Source organism: Anabrus simplex, chromosome 1 (genome assembly GCF_040414725.1).
Source record: "Anabrus simplex isolate iqAnaSimp1 chromosome 1, ASM4041472v1, whole genome shotgun sequence".
In the NCBI taxonomy this organism is placed as follows: Eukaryota; Metazoa; Arthropoda; class Insecta; order Orthoptera; family Tettigoniidae; genus Anabrus; species Anabrus simplex.
Window position 1 is genome coordinate 1,169,276,231 of NC_090265.1, and position 19,464 is coordinate 1,169,295,694.

General features: G+C 39.7%; 1 protein-coding gene across 3 annotated transcripts in view; it reads right to left on the bottom strand.

Moving 5' to 3' along the window:
- Positions 1–19,464, bottom strand: part of Ctl1 (choline transporter-like protein 1) — a 290,689-nt gene that overhangs the window by 83,986 nt on the left and 187,239 nt on the right. For all 3 annotated transcript variants that reach the window (XM_067151040.2, XM_067151020.2, XM_067151031.2), the window contains exon 11: positions 14,543–14,690. In XM_067151040.2, coding sequence (XP_067007141.1) covers positions 14,543–14,690 — 148 coding nt within the window. The remainder of the gene's footprint in view (positions 1–14,542; positions 14,691–19,464) is intronic.

The window sequence follows — 19,464 nt, forward strand, 5'->3', positions numbered from 1 at the left end:
TTCATCTAATTATTTATTTGACGTGATAGTGTAGGGTGGCTTAGGAATTGAGTATTTTTTTAGGAGGGAAGCATGGACGTGCCATGGGGAAAAAAGGATGGTTGCCGTGGTGACCTATATTTGAAGGCACGTTTCCGGAGCATCCGATGGACTCCATTGCGCGCCCAAAGGAGTGCAGGATGGCATGTGGTTTTCTCTCCCTAGTCATGTATAAAGACGGAGTGGGGGAGGGGGGGGAGGGCATTCCAAATGAAGAAGGGGTGGGAGGGGCCCACGCAGATTAGAGTTAAGAAGATAAGATGGGAATAGAGGAATAGGAGAAGGGAGCGGCGCCAGTTAAGTGGATGGGCCGCATTGGATTGGTGAGGGGGAATCACATTGTCATCTGTGAGGATTATGGGGGTCCATAGTTAGACCCCAGGGAGAGGGCTGGCCATGTCATCGACGGGAGGGTGGCCTTTCTCTCACCAAGGGTGATGACATGGCCGGTCAGTAATAGTAGTTAGTTAGTTAGTATTATGCTCTATTGTGAACATGTATTGGGGCTAATTACCTGTGTTGTTCATAAATAAATGCACAATGCACGATTAATCTTGGTTTGTAAGAAAAAAATTTCATTCACTGGTAAGGTCTGGCCTTACTGTATTTAAAAATTACAATTATATATATTGTATATGCATTGTATTTCTTATTATTAAAAATTACAACATTTAAAAAAATGTGAGTAATAATTATATTCCTCCATGAAAATGTCTATGTTGGTGGTATTTTGGTGCATAACAAACATTTTTGGCAGTTTGAATGCCTTCATTAATGTGATAGGTATTGTGATTGTATTCATAGTGTCTAATACCAAATGAATGGAGAGTTGCTATAGTAGCCCCTGTATATAAAGGAAAGGGTGATAGACATAAAGCTGAAAATTACAGGCCAGTCAGTTTGACATGCATTGTATGTAAGTTTTGGGAAAGCATTCTTTCTGATTATATAAGACATGTTTGCAAAAATTATAACTGGTTTGATAGAAGGCAGGTTATTCCACTGAAGCCCAACTTGTAGGATTCCAGCAAGATATAGCAGATATCCTGATTTCAGGAGGTCAATTGGACTGTATCGCGATTGATCATGGGAGACTACTGGCAAAAATGAGTGCAATTGGACTTGACAAAAGAGTGACTGAATGGGTAGCTCTGTTTCTAGAAAATAGAACGCAGAGAATTAGAGTAGGTGAGGCTTTATCTGTCCCTGTAAAAATTAAGAGGGGAATTCCTCAAGGCAGTATTATTGGACTTTTATGTTTTCTTATATATATCAATGATATGTGTAAAGAAGTGGAATCAAAGATAAGGCTTTTCGCAGATGATGTTATTCTGTACAGAGTAATAAATAAGTTACAATATTGTGAGCAACTGCAAAATGACCTTGATAATGTTTGAGATGGAGAGTAGGCTATGGTTGATGATAAACAGGGATAAAAGTCAGGTTGTGAGTTTCACAAATAGGAAAAGTCCTCTCAGTTTTAATTACTGCGTTGATGGGGTGACAGTTCCCTTTGGGGATCATTGTAAATACCTAGGTATGAATATAAGGAAAGATCTTCATTGGGGTAATCACATAAATATGGTTGTAAATAAAGGGTACAGATCTCTGCACATGGTTGTGAGAGTATTTAGGGGTTGTAGTAAGGATGTAAAGGAGAGAGCGTATTTGTCTCTGGTGAGACCACAACTAGAGTATGGTTCCGGTGTATGGGACCCTTACCAGGATTACTTGATTCAGGAACTGGAAAAAGTCCAAAGAAAAGCAGCTCGATTTGTTCTGGGCGATTTCCGACAAAAGAGTAGTGTTATAAAAATGTTGCAAAGTTTGGGCTGGGAAGACTTGGGAGAAAGGAGACAAGCTGTTCGACTAAGTGGTATGTTCTGAGCTTTCAGTGGAGAGATGGCGCGGGAGGACATCACTAGACAAATAAGTTTGGATGGTGTCTTTAAAAGTAGGAAAGATCACAATATGAAGATAAAGTTGGAATTCAAGAGGACAAATTAGGGCAAATATTCGTTTATAGGAAGGGGAGTTAGGGATTGGAATAACTTACCAAGGGAGATGTTCAATAAATTTCCAATTTCTTTGCAATCATTTAAGAAAAGGCTAGGAAAATAACAGATAGGGAATCTACCACCTGGGCGACTGCCCTAAATGCAGATCAGTAGCGACTGATTGATTGATCCCTTATAATTAATATGTTTTTATATATAAAGTAAGAGATTTTTCTGTACATTCCTCAGAAGTTAAAAAGAATTGTATTTTTGTATCGGCCCTGTCCAATGTAAGGAGGAAATGCACTTTTTAATTTCAGTCATCTCTGTATGCATGTATGTATGTATGTATGTATGTATGTATGTATGTATGCATGTAAGTATGTATGTATGTACGTATGTATGTACATATGTATGGGCATCACGAGAAAATTTAATGAAAATCTGTATGTGAAGTTGGGTCGGCTATAAATAATTTTATTCATGCTGAGTAAAGTGGTAGTTCAGGGGAAGGCCTAAAGTTTAATTCTCAATTATCTATGTTATTAGTGGTCCTATTGATAAATACTACATAAGTAAAGTGATATAGAAATAAATTTCCAATCATTTATGTCTCATACAGTTTTACTGTACTGGCTATGATAACAGAGATGGTCATGAATTTCAATTTTTGTTGCTAAACCCACACCAACGCTGAACAGCAAGAAAATGGATGAACAGACTTTAATGAAAATCGGTATGTAAAGTCAGGCACTACAGTCTAGGCTATAAATAATTATATTCACACTGGATGAAATGGTAGTTTGTGGGAAGGCACCAAAATTTAATTTTTAAATACCCATCTTACAGGTCCTATCGAAAGAACTACATAACAAAAGTTGTAGAGAATACAACTTCTGATCATTTATGTCTTATAAAGTTTTACAGCACTGACTATGATGACAGAATTCATGAATTTAGACGTATGTTTATTAATCAATATCAACGCCGAGCACTGCTAATATGGAAATATTGTTAAATCGTGTGAAGTGGCGATGGTTATTGTCATAATTTCCTCAGGTGTAAAATCACATAGTCAGTGGTCCTCATCGACAAGGACAATTGTAAAGATTATAAAAAGAGAAACAAATTATAAAGGAATGATCCCTTGAAGAATAAGACAAGAGGGAATCGGGAAAGAAGAAAGGACTCCTTTACAAAGGATGCCCTAATATCACCGAGTCAAAAGAAAATTAATGTGAAGGCCTATAACATCGAAAGCTCATAATACTGGTTAACAATAACACTACATTGACCATTGTAGTGATGTGATTTTTTTCTTCTGCTGCCACTCATCTCCGATAGATGGGATTACTGCTGCGTCTTGGGCTCAAGACTGTGTCCATACCTACTATTCTGTACTTTCTCTAGATCTTCTGCAGATCCAGATAAAATAACAATATCAATGGCAAATCTCAGTTTTAATTTCCACTCCTTGATTTCTTTTCCACATACTTCCTTGATTTCCTTTACTGCCTGTCCTATATTAACATTGAAAAAGAGAGGTGACAAACTATAGGCTTGCCTCATTCCTTTCTGGATTGCTGCTTCTTTTTCATAGAACTCAATTCTGAGTACTTCAGACTAACTTTTGTAAAGATTGTAGATAATCCTTCTTTCTTGATATCTGATCCCAATCACCTTCAGAATCTCAAATAGTTTGGTCCAATCAATGTTATCAAATGCTTTTTCTATATCTATGAATGCCATGTACATGGGCTTGTCCTACTAACTCGACCCTCTGAAATCAAATGTATAGTCAGCATTGCTTTGCGCAAGATATTAACCTAATGGTGCAGTAGTTTTCAGACTTGCCATCAAATCAGATGGCACTTCTCCTACATCACACGTGAAATGAAATAACCCTGTCATGCTGGTTTCTCCTAAGGCAGATAATAATAATAATAATAATAATAATAATAATAATAATAATAATAATAATAATAATAATAATAATAATGTTATTTTGCTTTACGTCCCACTAACTACTTTAACGGTTTTCAGAGATGCTGAGGTTCCAGAATTTTGTTCTGCAGGAGTTATTTTACATGCCAGTAAATCTACCGACATGAGGCTGATGTATTTGAGAACATTCAAATACCACCAGACTGAGTCAGGATCGAACCTGCCAAGTTGGGGTCAGAATGCCAGCAACCGTTTGAGGCACTCAGCCCGGCAGTCAGTAATTCTGAGGGTGTATTGCAGAGGCCTTGCTCCTTTATAGGTATCTCAAAGCTCTGTTGAATTCTGACCTCAAAATCAGGCCTCCCATTACATTAGCATCAAGAGCCACTTCTTGTTCCAGAACCTTCTTAGCTACTTCCTTCCCTCGAAATAACTGCTGAATATGTTCCCATCATTTTTCAGCCTTGTCTGTTTTTCCTAAAAGTAGTTTTCCACCTGAGCTCTTAATATTCATACACTTAATTTCCCTTTCTCCAAAGATTTCCTTGATTTACCTTTATACAGCATCTACCTTTCCTACAACCATACAACCTTCAACATCCTTGTACTTCTCTTTCAATCATTCTTCCCTGGCTATCTTGCTTCCAGTTACCTTTACACTTTCTACCTACTTCATTCTTTAGTTGACTGTATTCTTTTCTACTCTCCTTATATTTTGAATTTTTATACTTCTGCCATTCATCAGTCAGGTCTAGTATCTTCTGAGTTATTCATTGATTCTTACTTGATTGTGCCTTTCTTACTCACCTTTATTCAGCAGCACTACTGATCTTGTTCTCCAGTACAGTCCACTGTTCATCTACTGTGTTTCTTTCACCCTTTACATTTAGTTCTTGTGCAACTTGTTCCTTGAAACAATCCCTCACACTCTTTTCCTTCAACTTGTCTACATCCTGTGTCTTTGCATTCCTTCCTTTCTGAAACTTCAAATGGCATTTCATGATCACCAATCTGTAGTCAGAGTCCATGTCTGCTCATGGGAAGGTCTTGCAATCCAACACTCAGTTTCTGATCAAAATGAAGTCTATTTGATATCTTCCTGTGTCTCCAGGTCTTACTCACACATACAGCCATCACTTGTGATTTTTGAACGAAGCCTTAGCAAGGATTGAATTATGATCAGTGCAGAATTCTACCAGCTGACTTCCTCCCTCATTCCTTTGTCCCAGTCCATACACTCTTACTACACTACCTTCTCTTCCTTGGCCTACCATTGCATTACAATCTTCCATCAAAATTAGATCCTCATCTCCTTTTACATATTATATTAAAATCTATATTTTCCATCAATTTCATCATTGACTAAACAAATAGGCATATAGATCTGTACAAAGTTGGTGGACATTGGCTTGGTATCTATCTGTTGACAAAAATAATCCCTTCACTATGCTGGTCATAGTAACCTACCCGCTGCCCTATCTTCTTATTCATTAATAGACCAACTCCTGGATTTCTCCTGTTTGGCTTTGTGCTAATAATTCTGTTTGCTGGAGGCTGTGGATTTGACTCCTGATTTCAGTCAAGCAATCTCTGTATTGAATTCAACCAAATTGTGCTTCATTTGGGGTTCACCGACTAATTATGAAGTTTGTTAGTGTGTTTCGTATATGTGATTGTATTGTCTTTTGTGGCTGAGTTTTTCTTTATGACAATGTTTCCACTAAATTCCTAAGTTTCGCTGTGAACAAGATGACAGCCATCTTGTTATAGTTTCTTGTTTGTCATTGACTGTACAATTTCTCCTTGACTTTTTCGAAAGGTATACTGTGTTAGTTGACCTTTCAAGTGGTACATTTCCTTTGAGTAGCTACTTTTTTTTTTTTTTTTTTTGCTAGGGGCTTTACGTCGCACCGACACAGATAGGTCTTATGGCGACGATGGGGTAGGAATGGCCTAGGAGTTGGAAGGAAGCGGCCGTGGCCTTAATTAAGGTACAGCCCCAGCATTTGCCTGGTGTGAAAATGGGAAACCACGGAAAACCATTTTCAGGGCTGCTGATAGTGGGATTCGAACCTACTATCTCCCGGATGCAAGCTCACAGCCGCGCGCCTCTACGCGCACGGCCAACTCGCCCGGTGAGTAGCTACTAACACAGTGGCACATTTTCCATAAGGTACTGGGAAGTAACATATAGTGAGATACTCTTGTGTAGTATAGTATTTTTATCAGGTTAAAAAAGTACAGAAATGTATAAAGCTGTCAGAAATCATCATAGTACGAAGGGCAAAGCGTCTGGCTCGCTGAGGAAAGCAACGGTAACTTACGGTGAGATACTTTTAATTGGTCAGGTATTTTCATCAGGTTTAAAAAACAAAGTCTCACTATCAAGCTATTGAAATGATTACAGTGCCAAGGGCAAGGAAAGAGAATCTGTCTCAGTAAGAAAAGCAACGGGAAACAACGTTTAATCCATATGGTTTATTTTTTAGAGTCATCAAACTAGGTGTCTCTTCCTATATACATCAAGAAATTCCACATGTAACCAGATTTAGATTCACACAGTTCAAATGATTTGATACCGAATCTTGAGCGCTTAGGCGGTATGACATGACAAACGTCCCTTCAACAACATAAGAAACTCATCTACAGACACATCGCTTTTGGGTGTGTACACACTTCGGAATCTGCTATTCAAGTGGTCCAGAATAGGTTTCAATTTGTAAAGTTTCTTTGGACCATATGTGGCTTCATCGTAAGCTTCATTATTCACAAAGTATAGGAATTTGAGAAGGAGATGAAATCTTCTTTCAGAGAACAGCTCCAAAATTATTGGAGTCTCTAATATCTGTCCACAAGAAAAGTAGCTCTTGTTGTCAGGTAACTGATGAATGCTTTGCAAGAGAAAGAATGCAAGTAAAGTCTTAATTTCACCTTTATTCGTGTCAGTCCACTGATTCACTCTCGAATATAGTTTTGAGGTTGATGTGCTTTCTAAAAACTGTTGAACATACCGGTTGGTTTCGATATCCATACACCGAGCTGAATGTCACCGCTAGTGCTACCGTCATGTTCACTTGAGTCGCTTTCACCATTGCATTCGCTATCTCCTGACATTTCAACAGTAGTCTCACTATCAGATGACACATCACTCTCTGAATTGTCACAGTGTAATAAATCAAACAGTTCTTCTTCTCGCAGATGTTTCTGAGCTCTGCTTGCACCTGCCATAATGCACTATCTACCACTCTCAGCAGCCTGGCGGCCGGTACTGGCTGGCTGCCAGCTTGGTGCAGAACGAAAGCATTTCGCTGGGTCACGTGGTTTTAGGAGAGTGATGCTGTAGACAAAGCTTGAAACTAACATACACACACAAAGGAAAGCGATCTTGGATCCTACGACGGAATAAGGCGTCATACCCATCGCCGAAAGACATTTACAATGTGATGACGGAATATTCCATCATGGCCACTTACGAAGCCATACGGCTATAACAATTTATTCCGTCATTACCGCTTGAAAGGTTAACACCACCTAGGTGTCCTTTACACCAACTAAGGAATGGTAGCCATGTTTTGTTAGTATTCAAGCGTCGTGTATTTCCAGTATGATATTCAAGGTTTAAGTTAGTTATTCTTTGTTATTTTGTGTGTCAGATGGAAGATAACAAACAATTGCCTGTCATCTTTGTAGGAAATCAGGTGACACCAGATCCAATGGATTACTTCTCTGTGAGATATATCACTCGTGGATTTACGGAATTTGTGATGGCATCTCTGATGTGGAACTTCAGGTTCTTACAAACACTGCTGACTCGTGGATGTGTCCATCGTGTGAATTACTAAGAAATTCGCAAACTTCTTCTGTAGTTGGCACTGAGTTAATAAAACTGTCCTCTCTGTGAAAAAATTGTTAAAGGTACGGGAGGTCTTCACATTCATTGATCCAACACTCATCCCGATAAGCCTATTAAAGGAGATGGTACGATAACAACGTCATGGGATTCTTTTTATGAGGAACTGGCTTCATGTAAGGATAATATACATGTTACGTCGCATTCCCAAGGGTGCTAGGTATTTCGTCACCGAAAATTTATGTCACATAATAAAGCATTGCAATTCAGATAATACTGAGGACTGCTGGAGAGGTCTCCTGCTTTTTGTTTATATTGCTCTTCAGGTCCCAGATAAATCCCCGAAAGCTCCATCTCTTACTAAAGATCCTAAGGATATCCCAAGTAGTAACATTAACCGCTGATCATGGATTTTAGATCCCAAGATCTGCCAGGAGAGGTAAGAGGGCTTCTCAGGTCATTAACAAGCAAAATCCCTCTAAAACTGCAATGAAGATGGGAACATAGAATGTACGAACGCTATTGAAAGTGGGAAAACTGGATGAAGTGAAAGACCAGATGAGGAAGAATGAGACAGATATATTAGGTTTATGTGAGACAAGATGGGAAGGAAATGGAAACTACAGTGGTGAGTTTAGAGTAATTTATAGTGTGAAGAGAAAAGTATGGAGTGGCTCTTACAATAAGAGGAAAATAGTCAAATAATGTTTGCGGTACCCACCATGTCACCGACCAGTTAATGATGGTGAAAATTTACAGTGCACCTGTGGATTTGGTAATAATTCAGACATATTTTCCAACATCGGCTCATGACTTGGAAGAAGTGGAGATTATGAAGATGTCCGGCACCCAGTGTAGGGGCAACGCATCTGCCTGTCACCCAGCGGCCCCGGGTTCAATTTCCGGCTGGGTCAGGGGTTTTAATTGCAAATGATTAATATCCCTGGCCTGGGAACTGGGTGTTTCTGGCGTCCTTAACGTTCCTTTCCTCACATTCAACACTCTACACTTTCACAATTCCAATTACATGCAGGTTCATATCATATGGTGCAAGTAGGGGCAAAAGATCTCTATAGGTCGATGCCCTGAACAAATAGCATTTTTTAATAAATGTATGAATATATTGAAGAACTATTAAAAGTGACTAAAGAAAAAGATATTGTCGCAATAATGGGCAATAAGACAGTAGGAAATTTTGGCCTGGGGAAAACAAATGAAAGAGGTAAAACTTGAGTAAATTTCTGCAGTCAAAATTAGATGGTTATTGTAAACACATCATTTGAAGTTCCTCTTAGAAGAAGGTACACATGGGAGGCGCCAGACAAAAGATGATTTCAGTTAGATTATATACTAATGAACCAAAAGATACAGGAATCATTAAATCATGCCGCAGCTATCCAGGTCCTGATATAGATAGCGACCATACACTTGTATTAGCCATGTGCAACATTAGATTTAAAGGAACCAAAATATCTATCAAAAAGAAGTGGAGAGTAGAAGGACTGAAAGAAGCAGTAATAAAGGTGGCTTCTGAAGAACAAACCAATAAAGTAGATAATGGAAGTGATGAGGCAACGCAGTGGAATAACATCAAGGTGAGGATAACTGAAGTAACAAATGAACTTCTAGGAAAAAGGAAATTGGAACCCAGAAAACCTTGGATGAGAGAAGAAATACTATACCTAATTCAAGAAAGGAATAAACTCAGGAAGGAAAACAATGTAGATGACTACTTACAAACAGATTAAAAATCACATCACAACCAAATGCAGAGAAAAAGAGAAGTGAGTCAAAAGCACTGCTGAAGAGATAGAAGAAGATATAGATAAAGGGAAAACAGGATCAAGTTTATAAGAAAATCAGTGCCCTTCAGTACAAAACTAGAACAAAATCTTGCATCCGGGAGATAGTAGGTTCGAATCCCACTATCGGCAGCCCTGAAAATGGTTTTCCGTGGTTTCCCATTTTCACACCAGGCAAATGCTGGGGCTGTACCTTAATTAAGGCCACGGCCGCTTCCTTCCAACTCCTTGTCCTTTCCTATCCCATCGTCGCCATAAGACCTATCTGTGTCGGTGCGACGTAAAGCCCCTAGCAAAAAAAAAAAAAAAGAACAAAATCTGCAGTAGTAAAAAATACAGAAGGAATATTACTGATAGACAATGATAAGATATGTGCTCGCTGGAAAGAATAACCAGAAGAACTGTACAATGATAAGGACTTCAAGAATGAAAATAATCTAATTGAAGACATCAATTGAGTGTGGGACAGAAATGCACGGTCTTCCGATTATCAGCCATGAATTTGAACATGCCCTTCGGAGTCTGAAATAAGGAAGACCAACCGGTGTTGATTACATCCCAGCAGAATTACTGAAAAATGTAGGTAACAACATGAAAGACCAATCATTCAGAGTAACAAATGAATGCTATGAAAGAGGAATGGTGACAGAAGACTTCACACAATGCAGAACCATTACCATACCTAAAATAGGAAGGGCAGTTGACTACACCAGTTATAGAACACTATCAATATTAACACATGCCTCCAAGATACTCATTAACATAGTTAAGAACAGAATAAAAGTTGGAGAAGACCAATTTGGATTTACAGAAGGTCGAGGAACAAGAGAAGCAATTCTGGCCTTGCATATGTTATTGGAGAGAAGGATAGAAATGAATAGAACTACTTACCTTCATTGACTTAGAAAAAGCTTTTGACAATGTGAACTGGGAACTACTGTTTAGAACTATGAGGAAAATAGGACTGGACTGGAAGGATAAAAGAATGATTTATCAACTGTATCTGAACCAAAGCACAAAAATAATCATCCATCAGGTAGAAGAAAAGGCCAGGATTAGAAAAGGAGTTAGACAAGGTTGTCCCCTATCACCATATTTATTTAATATATTCACTCACGAAGCTATTCAGATCATGAAGGAAAAGACAAAGGGAATAAAAGTCAATGGTGAAATGATACATTGTATCAGATTTGCAGATGACATGATATTAACTGCAGACTCAGAAAAAGAGATAAATAGAATGCTGCAAGTCCTCTCAGACACTCTTAAACTATGGAAATTAAAAGTAAACAAATGGGAAAACCAAAGTAATTGTAGTACGGAAAAATAGAAAGAAATTAAAACCAATATAGAAACTGATGATGTCAGATTTGAACCAGGTGAAACAATTCTGTTATCTTGGTAGTATGATAACAGAAGATAATAGATACTTCCTGGAAGTAAAGAGAAGAATAACATTGGCAAAACAGGCATTTATGACTAAAAATAACATTTTAACTGGCACACACATGAATAAAGATGTAGGAAATTCCTTTGCAAAGTCATTTGTATGGAGTACACTGCAGTATGGAAGTGAGAGTTGGACTTGGGGTAAATTAGAAAGGAATCGACTTGAAGCTGCTGAAACATGGATATGGCGGAAAATGACCAGAACGAGCTGGATGGAAAGAAAAACCAACCTGGAAATCTTAACACATTGCTGTCCGGCCCATCTGACGTATAACTGGCCCCTGTGGCCGGAAGGTTTTGGCAGAGACATGGAGTTATTGCAGGGTATCATAATTTAATAATTTTGGGTTCATTTACAGTTATATCTGTCCACTTCAAAGTTTTTGGTGAGATTTTATATTTCGGTTCATTCTGGTAATGATATCTGTTTGATTCCTCCACCATATACGCCAACAAATCATTACAAATGAACAACTTGACATCATAACCTGTATTTTCAGATTCACTCGGCGAAATTTTAACGCCACGCGTCCATGAGAAAGAGTACAAAAACAGTATAATATCCTGTTAGGCCACTCACTGCCAGAAACAGGGAGAATATTATCAACAGTACTTATATCTAGACCATCTTTGCAATCTGAAGGAACAGGTCATTGTTCACATGGTGCAATAAACGTGTCATTCACCGTATCACTTTCTCTGGCACTAGAATTATCATTAGACAATTCATATTCACTCTTCTCACGATCACGGGAAACATATGACAAATTATCAGGGTATAATTTATGTATAATATAACCAGGAGTCAGTCCATTGTTTTTCTTTACCGGCGCTGCCATTTTTGTTTACTGGCATTGATGGATACACGGAAGATATTCGAAGGCAAAAACAAACGCCACTGATGGACTAAAACGGGCAAAACCAGTACTAAAAGAAGCGGAGATTTTCTACCATTTAGGTACATCAACGATAATCACCAAATAGTTCCTCAATAACCGTTAGATGGCATCAGAACACAGACTTGCACCAACACGTATTCATACGTGATCGGCTGCAGAGCACCAGGCTTGCAAACACGTATTGATACGTGAGCGGACAGCATTGTGTTAAGGGAAGTTAAAGAAGAGAGAAGATTATTAAAGGAAATGAAAACAGGAAATTAAAATTTATTGGACAAATCATCAGACACAACACTTTTATCACTAACATTCTTGAAGGCAAAGTGCTGGGAAAGAGAGGGAGAGGAAGACTTAGGATGAAGTATTTGGACAACATCAAGAAAAGGTAAGGTAGCGACAATTACATGGAACTGAAATGAACAGCCAATGGAAGAAGAGAGTGGTTGCATCGACAAGGCATTAGCCGTTAGAATACTGATTGACTGAATTCTGTAGTCACCTGACCAAATCCTGACTTCACATCTGATCTTACAGGATCAAATTAAGAAAGACAAGATCACGTACTTCACTTATACTGACTACATCTAACTTTAGCCTATACATTTCCCTTCCCAGATTCTCTAATCTACTACAAGGATTCAAAATTCTAACATTCCACGCTCAACTCTTAGAATGTCAGTATACATCTCCCTGATGTTTGCCCCCTCTCCTGTATCTCCACCCACAGAGCCGAATGAAAGACAATTTTACTTTACCCAAGAGGAAGCCGTCATCAGTACAGCATTCATTCAAATAGAGAGCTGCATGTCCTCAGGAGATAGGTACAGCTGTAGTTTCCCGTTGTTTTCAGCTGTGTACCAGAACCAACATAGTTCAACCAACATTATGTCAATCAGTCGATCAACCAGATTGCCGCCCTTGCAACTTCTGAAAGGCCTCTAGCCCCCCTTCTGATGAACCATGTATTAGTTTGCTCTCTTGACAGATATCCATCTCATATAGTAATGACTATAGCTCAGCTACCTGCTCCACTGGGATGAACAAGGCTCTCCACCAAGGCAAAGTCACAGGGTTCACAGAGGAGCTCATACTTATGACAATTACAAAATGAGTAAATTAATATACACTGACTGACAGAGCAAATGCAACACCAAGAAGGAGTGGTTCGAAAGGGATGAAAGTTGGGGAAAAAACAGAGACGGCACGGACGAATAATTGATGTTTATTTCAAACCGATATGCAGGTTACACAATGCGCACGGCATCGACTCAGTAGGATGTAGGACCACCGCGAGCGGCGATGCACGCAGAAACACGTCGAGGTACAGAGTCAATAAGAGTGCGGATGGTGTCCTGAGGGATGGTTCTCCATTCTCTGTCAACCATTTGCCACAGTTGGTCGTCCGTACGAGGCTGGGGCAGAGTTTGCAAACGGCGTCCAATGAGATCCCACGCGTGTTCGATTGGTGAGAGATCCGGAGAGTACGCTGGCCACGGAAGCATCTGTACACCTCGTAGAGCCTGTTGGGAGATGCGAGCAGTGTGTGGGCGGGCATTATCCTGCTGAAACAGAACATTGGGCAGCCCCTGAAGGTACGGGAGTGCCACCGGCCGCAGCACATGCTGCACGTAGGGGTGGGCATTTAACGTGCCTTGAATACGCACTAGAGGTGACGTGGAATCATACGCAATAGCGCCCCAAACCATGATGCCGCGTTGTCTAGCGGTAGGGCGCTCCACAGTTACTGCCGGATTTGACCTTTCTCCACGCCGACGCCACACTCGTCTGCGGTGACTATCACTGACAGAACAGAAGCGTGACTCATCGGAGAACAGGACGTTCCGCCATTCCCTCATCCAAGTCGCTCTAGCCCGGCACCATGCCAGGTGTGCACGTCTATGCTGTGGAGTCAATGGTAGTCTTCTGAGCGGACGCCGGGAGTGCAGGCCTCCTTCAACCAATCGACGGGAAATTGTTCTGGTCGATATTGGAACAGCCAGGGTGTCTTGCACATGCTGAAGAATGGCGGTTGACGTGGCGTGCGGGGCTGCCACCGCTTGGCGGCGGATGCGCCGATCCTCGCGTGCTGACGTCACTCGGGCTGCGCCTGGACCCCTCGCACGTGCCACATGTCCCTGCGCCAACCATCTTCGCCACAGGCGCTGCACCGTGGACACATCCCTATGGGTATCGGCTGCGATTTGACGAAGCGACCAACCTGCCCTTCTCAGCCCGATCACCATACCCCTCGTAAAGTCGTCTGTCTGCTGGAAATGCCTCTGTTGATGGCGGCCTGGCATTCTTAGCTATACACGTGTCCTGTGGCACACGACAACACGTTCTACAATGACTGTCGGCTGAGAAATCACGGTACGAAGTGGGCCATTCGCCAACGCCGTGTCCCATTTATCGTTCGCTACGTGCGCAGCACAGCGGCGCATTTCACATCATGAGCATACCTCAGTGACGTCAGTCTACCCTGCAATTGGCATAAAGTTCTGACCACTCGTTCTTGGTGTTGCATTTGCTCTGTCAGTCAGTATATTTGAAGCATAAACTTACCCATTGAAGTACCACTGTGAAACAGCACCAGCAATTACCATTTGCTGACAGGCCAGGATGAACTCTGAGACCCATACCAAACCAATGAGATAAACCCACCAAAAGTAGCGTACCCATGCTGGGTCCACGAACTCCACCATAGTGAATTCTAAAACATATTTATTTATAAATATAACTAATGCAATAAATTAAAACAAAATACAAAGTCACAACCATTAAATAAGACAACACATTATATAGTATCTGGTCACCCATGCAGCCAAGGAGAGAAAGTTGCTTTCCTTGAAGAATTAGAGGAACAAACAGAACATGAAATGGAATAGTAATGGGTGACGTGATCTGAATACAAAGGTTGGTACTATCACAGCAGGTTATCATGCCGCCATTGGTCCCTATGGGTTAGGAAACAGGAATGAGGAAGGAGAGTGCCTCCTCAACTTCTGTGTAAGAAACAATCTCATCATCAAGAATAGCTGGTTCAAGAAACGCCTTAGTCACAAGATCACCCCATATAGCTGGAATGGGGAACAGAAATCTCTGATTGATGACATTATTTTGGACAGAGATGTTGGGCTATACTTTAAAGATGTAAAAGTGCTGCCTGGAGAGTTCAGACGGACCCGAAGACCTAGATGTTATGCCCCTTTATACAACAAACATCATCATCATCATCATCATCATCATCATCATCATCATCATCGAGAGTTTAGACAGAGACCACAGACTGGTACTAGCCACCTTAAGAAATATCAAGGTTAACACCACAAATACCGCATTTACTCGCCTGTAATACCCCCCTTATTTTTAGACTATTTTCAGGGGGTGGGTATCGGAAAAAATAAATGCAAAAAATCTATTAAGTGACCAGGCAGCAATTGGGACATTTCAGTTAACGGTAAAACCCACACTTCTGACCACATATTGTATTTAATTGGCCTAGGCTACTCTCTCCCCCCACCAAAGATTTCTCTATTCACTTTCAGCTTCCAAGCATCATGTGTAGTGTGTAATTAGGAAGAGTCCAGAACACGAGCACAAATGAGCTAGAGAACAAGTTTTACAGCATATGCTGCAGAAAAAGGAGTGAGAGCGGCGAGTTGTAAATGCTAAGTGCAGCCATGTAAGTTTCATTATTGGCATAACCAGAGACTATTAAATAATTACTATGGTATTGGGAGAAAAAAAATCGCCTTCTCCAGTGTGAAGAAAAGAAAAGAAAAAGTGGACATAGTTCTGGAGTGTCTTAAGAAGCAAGGCATAGTGGCAACGCTGTAAATCATGAAATGATGCAGTTCAAAGCGTGTGAAATTGCACAGTCTTGGTATTGCGGGGAAGGATTGTAAAGCAAGTAGAGGTTGGTCAGAAAGTTTTCTTTATTTGCCAAAATGAATTAAGTTTGTTGAGAAGGACATCAAATTTCATTGCTTTGTCATAAGACTTAAGGCACTACGCAACTTTGAACTCTGCACAGCACAGTGGTGATGCGGGTGCAGCATTTAGTCATGTGACCAGTCAGCTGTGGTAGTGCAGGAGGCGCTGGGACAGCATTAATATCACATTCAGCATAAATAAAGTATAGATTTAAATAACTATTTTGTGTGTTGATGTAAAGGTGCTATATGTTGTTCTGGGTCATTTCCGACAAAAGAGTAGCGTTACAAAAATGTTGCAAAGTTTGGGTTGGGAAGAATTGAGAGAAAGAAGAAGAGCTGCTCGACTAAGTGGTAGGTTCCGAGCTGTCGGTGGAGAGATGGCGTGGAATGACATTAGTAGACGAATAAGTTTGAGTGGCATTTATAAAAGTAGGAAAGATCACAATATGAAGATAAATTTGGAATTCAAGAGGACAAACTGGGGCAAATATTCATTTTTAGGAAGGGGAGTTAGGGATTGGAATAACTTACCAAGGGAGATGTTCAATAAATTTCCGATTTCTTTGAAATCATTTAGGAAAAGGCTAGGAAAGCAACAGATAGGGAATCTGCCACCTGGGCGACTGCCCTAAATGCAGATCAGTATTGATTGATTGATTGATTGATTGATTGGTTGATTGATTGATTGATTGATTGATTGATTGATATATTATGTGAAATTTTCACTTAGCGGGTGTTATAGGCAAGTAAATACAGTACTAAATGCAGTCAAAAGATTTGAGTCTGCGATGTGGATATACCAGAAAATAAATGTGAATACCTGAGAATGGTTGCCCAAGAGTGAAGTGAACAGAAGAAAAATATCATGGAATACATCTAAGAAAGCTATGGTTGGTCCAGCAGTCAGTTTGATAGGAAAGACAAGTGGTAGAGTTAAAGCTAAAGAGACTTCCTGGTGCAATGCTACTGTCAAGGCAGCTGTAAGGCAACAAAATGCAGCCAGAAGGGTAGAGATAAAGCCAGGCAAAAGCTCAGAGGAAGAGGAGAAGAAAAAATAAAGGAACTTGATAAAATTTATAGAGACCTAAAACTCCAATCACAAAGGATTATTAAAACAGAGAAAGAGAAGAAGTAAAAGAGGCCAGCAATAATACCGCCTGGAAAGAAGATAAAAGAACAGATGCGGAAGTATGTCAACAAGTCGTATAACAAAGGAAAGCTCACAGAAAAACCACATGAAATTCCAATGCCTTTGAGTTCTGCTAGTGACGAGTCTGTAGTTATTGATGATGGTTATGTATTTAAATGAATAATAGAAAAGGGATGGTGTATTTATGTGTTTAATTAACACTCCAAGTATCGTGGGGATGAACGTAAAACATGAATAATAATCAAAGAGAATATAGATAATATTAGAAGCACAGAACATCAATATATAGAAGTCTTCGAAACATAAACAAAGTTCAAGGAGTTTATAAACATATATGAGTTTATACACATATATTAACACTCGAGGCTGCCACAAGTCTTCATTAACATGGACAGGGCCGGGCTGAGTGGCTCAGACGGTTAAGGCGCTGGCCTTCTAACCCCAACTTGGCAGGTTCGATCCTGGCTCAGTCCATTGGTATTTGAAGGTGCTCAAATACGACAGCCCCGTGTCGGTAGATTTACTGGCACGTAAAAGAACTCCTGCGGGACTAAATTCCGGCACCTCGGCGTCTCCGAAGACCTTAAAAAGTAGTTAGTGGGACGTAAAACAAATAACATTATTATTTATTATTAACATGGACAGAAGTTAAAAATATACTAAAGAAATGGAGAAAAGTGAAGTCAACTGCCTTTGATGAAGTGAGCAATGACATGATCAAATTAGCTAGAATCCAAGGCCTGCAGTGGTTATATAAGGACATTATAATTCCATTATTTAAAGAAGGAAGCAGGCACAAATGCAGTAACTATAGGGGTATAAAACTTTTGTTACACAGAATAATGATTATGGATATCACCAAATAACTTGATCATTGATTCACAGCTTGAAGAAGAACGGTATGGCTTCAGAACCAACAGAGCAACAACAACAACAACAACAACAACAACTTTGGATGGGGAAAAACCTAGAAGAAGTGGAGTATTTCAAGTATCTAGGCAGTAAGGTTGCAGAAGATAATCGGTCCCATGCTGAGATCATCAGTAGAGTCCACAATGGAGCACAACAGACCTGATTTTTACTGTTAGAATGACCATGGAAAAATACTGGGAGAAAGCAAAGGATGTTATCTCAGTTTCCTTTGCACGAAAAAGACTTATGACAGTATATGGAGGAACAAAGTGTGGGAATGCCAAGAGAAAAGAATGTGCCACCATCCTTAGTAAATAACTTCCAGTGTTGCATCCAAACAGGTGATGGTTATTCAAACTGGTTTGTGAGTAGATTTGGAGTACAACAAGGAAGTGTTTTATCCCCACTATTATTTATCACTGAGATGGATAAAATAATGAAGAGGTTCTCAAACAATGGACCAACAAAAATTAAATTTCCTTGCTTTTGCAGATGATATAGTAATATGGGGCAACACTGAAGCAGATATACAGGAGAAACTGAATGGCCAGAATGGTATCTTCAAAGAATTTGTCTTACAAACCAATCATTCCAAAACAGTGGTGCTGTCAATGGAAATGAACATAACTTTGGATGGGAAAAAACCTAGAAGAAGTGGAGTATTTCAAGTATCTAGGCAGTAAGGTCGCAGAAGATAATCGGTCCCATGCTGAGATCATCAGTAGAGTCCACAATGGAACACATTTTTACATTCATATTATAAATTCAGTAAGTCCTTTCTAAGTAAACTTGAAGAAATATGGAACAAGAATTGTAGGCACTTTTTTGTTACAATTGGGGATTTTAATATTGAAAAAACATCACAAAACAGCAATCTATTGAGTTGAGTAAAATAGGAGAATGCTATGGCCAACTGCCATGTAATAATATATACCCCACTAGAGTGACAGAAAAGAGTTCTACACTTTTGGATCATATTTATATTAATGCACCCTGTAAAAAAATTGTGTATAATGTTTACACTGACTTCAGTGATTACAATCATCGCCTTCTACTATGACTGCGGTAATACGCCTTCCCAATACAGCAATATGAGCGATATGGGCCTAGTTCCCATTTTTACCACCGAGCGCTGGTTCGCTGGCATTGAAACACGACTGTTCATTACAGCACACGTTAAGTGTTTTGTATATTTCTGTTCAAATATATAGCCAATCACTTAATAAACATATTCGAATACACATCTTACACCTTAATAAAGAAATTCAGTGAAGAATATACCCCTCCGCAGCAGAAAAACCATACAAAATAATGTTAACGGTAGGTAGTAAATACTATAGAAAATAAATAATTTCACACACTTTTCTGTTTAAGTGTTTCGCGTTCCCACGTTCAAATCTTTCAAATCTTTATGCGGCTATGTTATTTAAGAACTCAGGAAATGCACATTCGCAAATAACTTCACTCAATAACTATGAATGTTCATT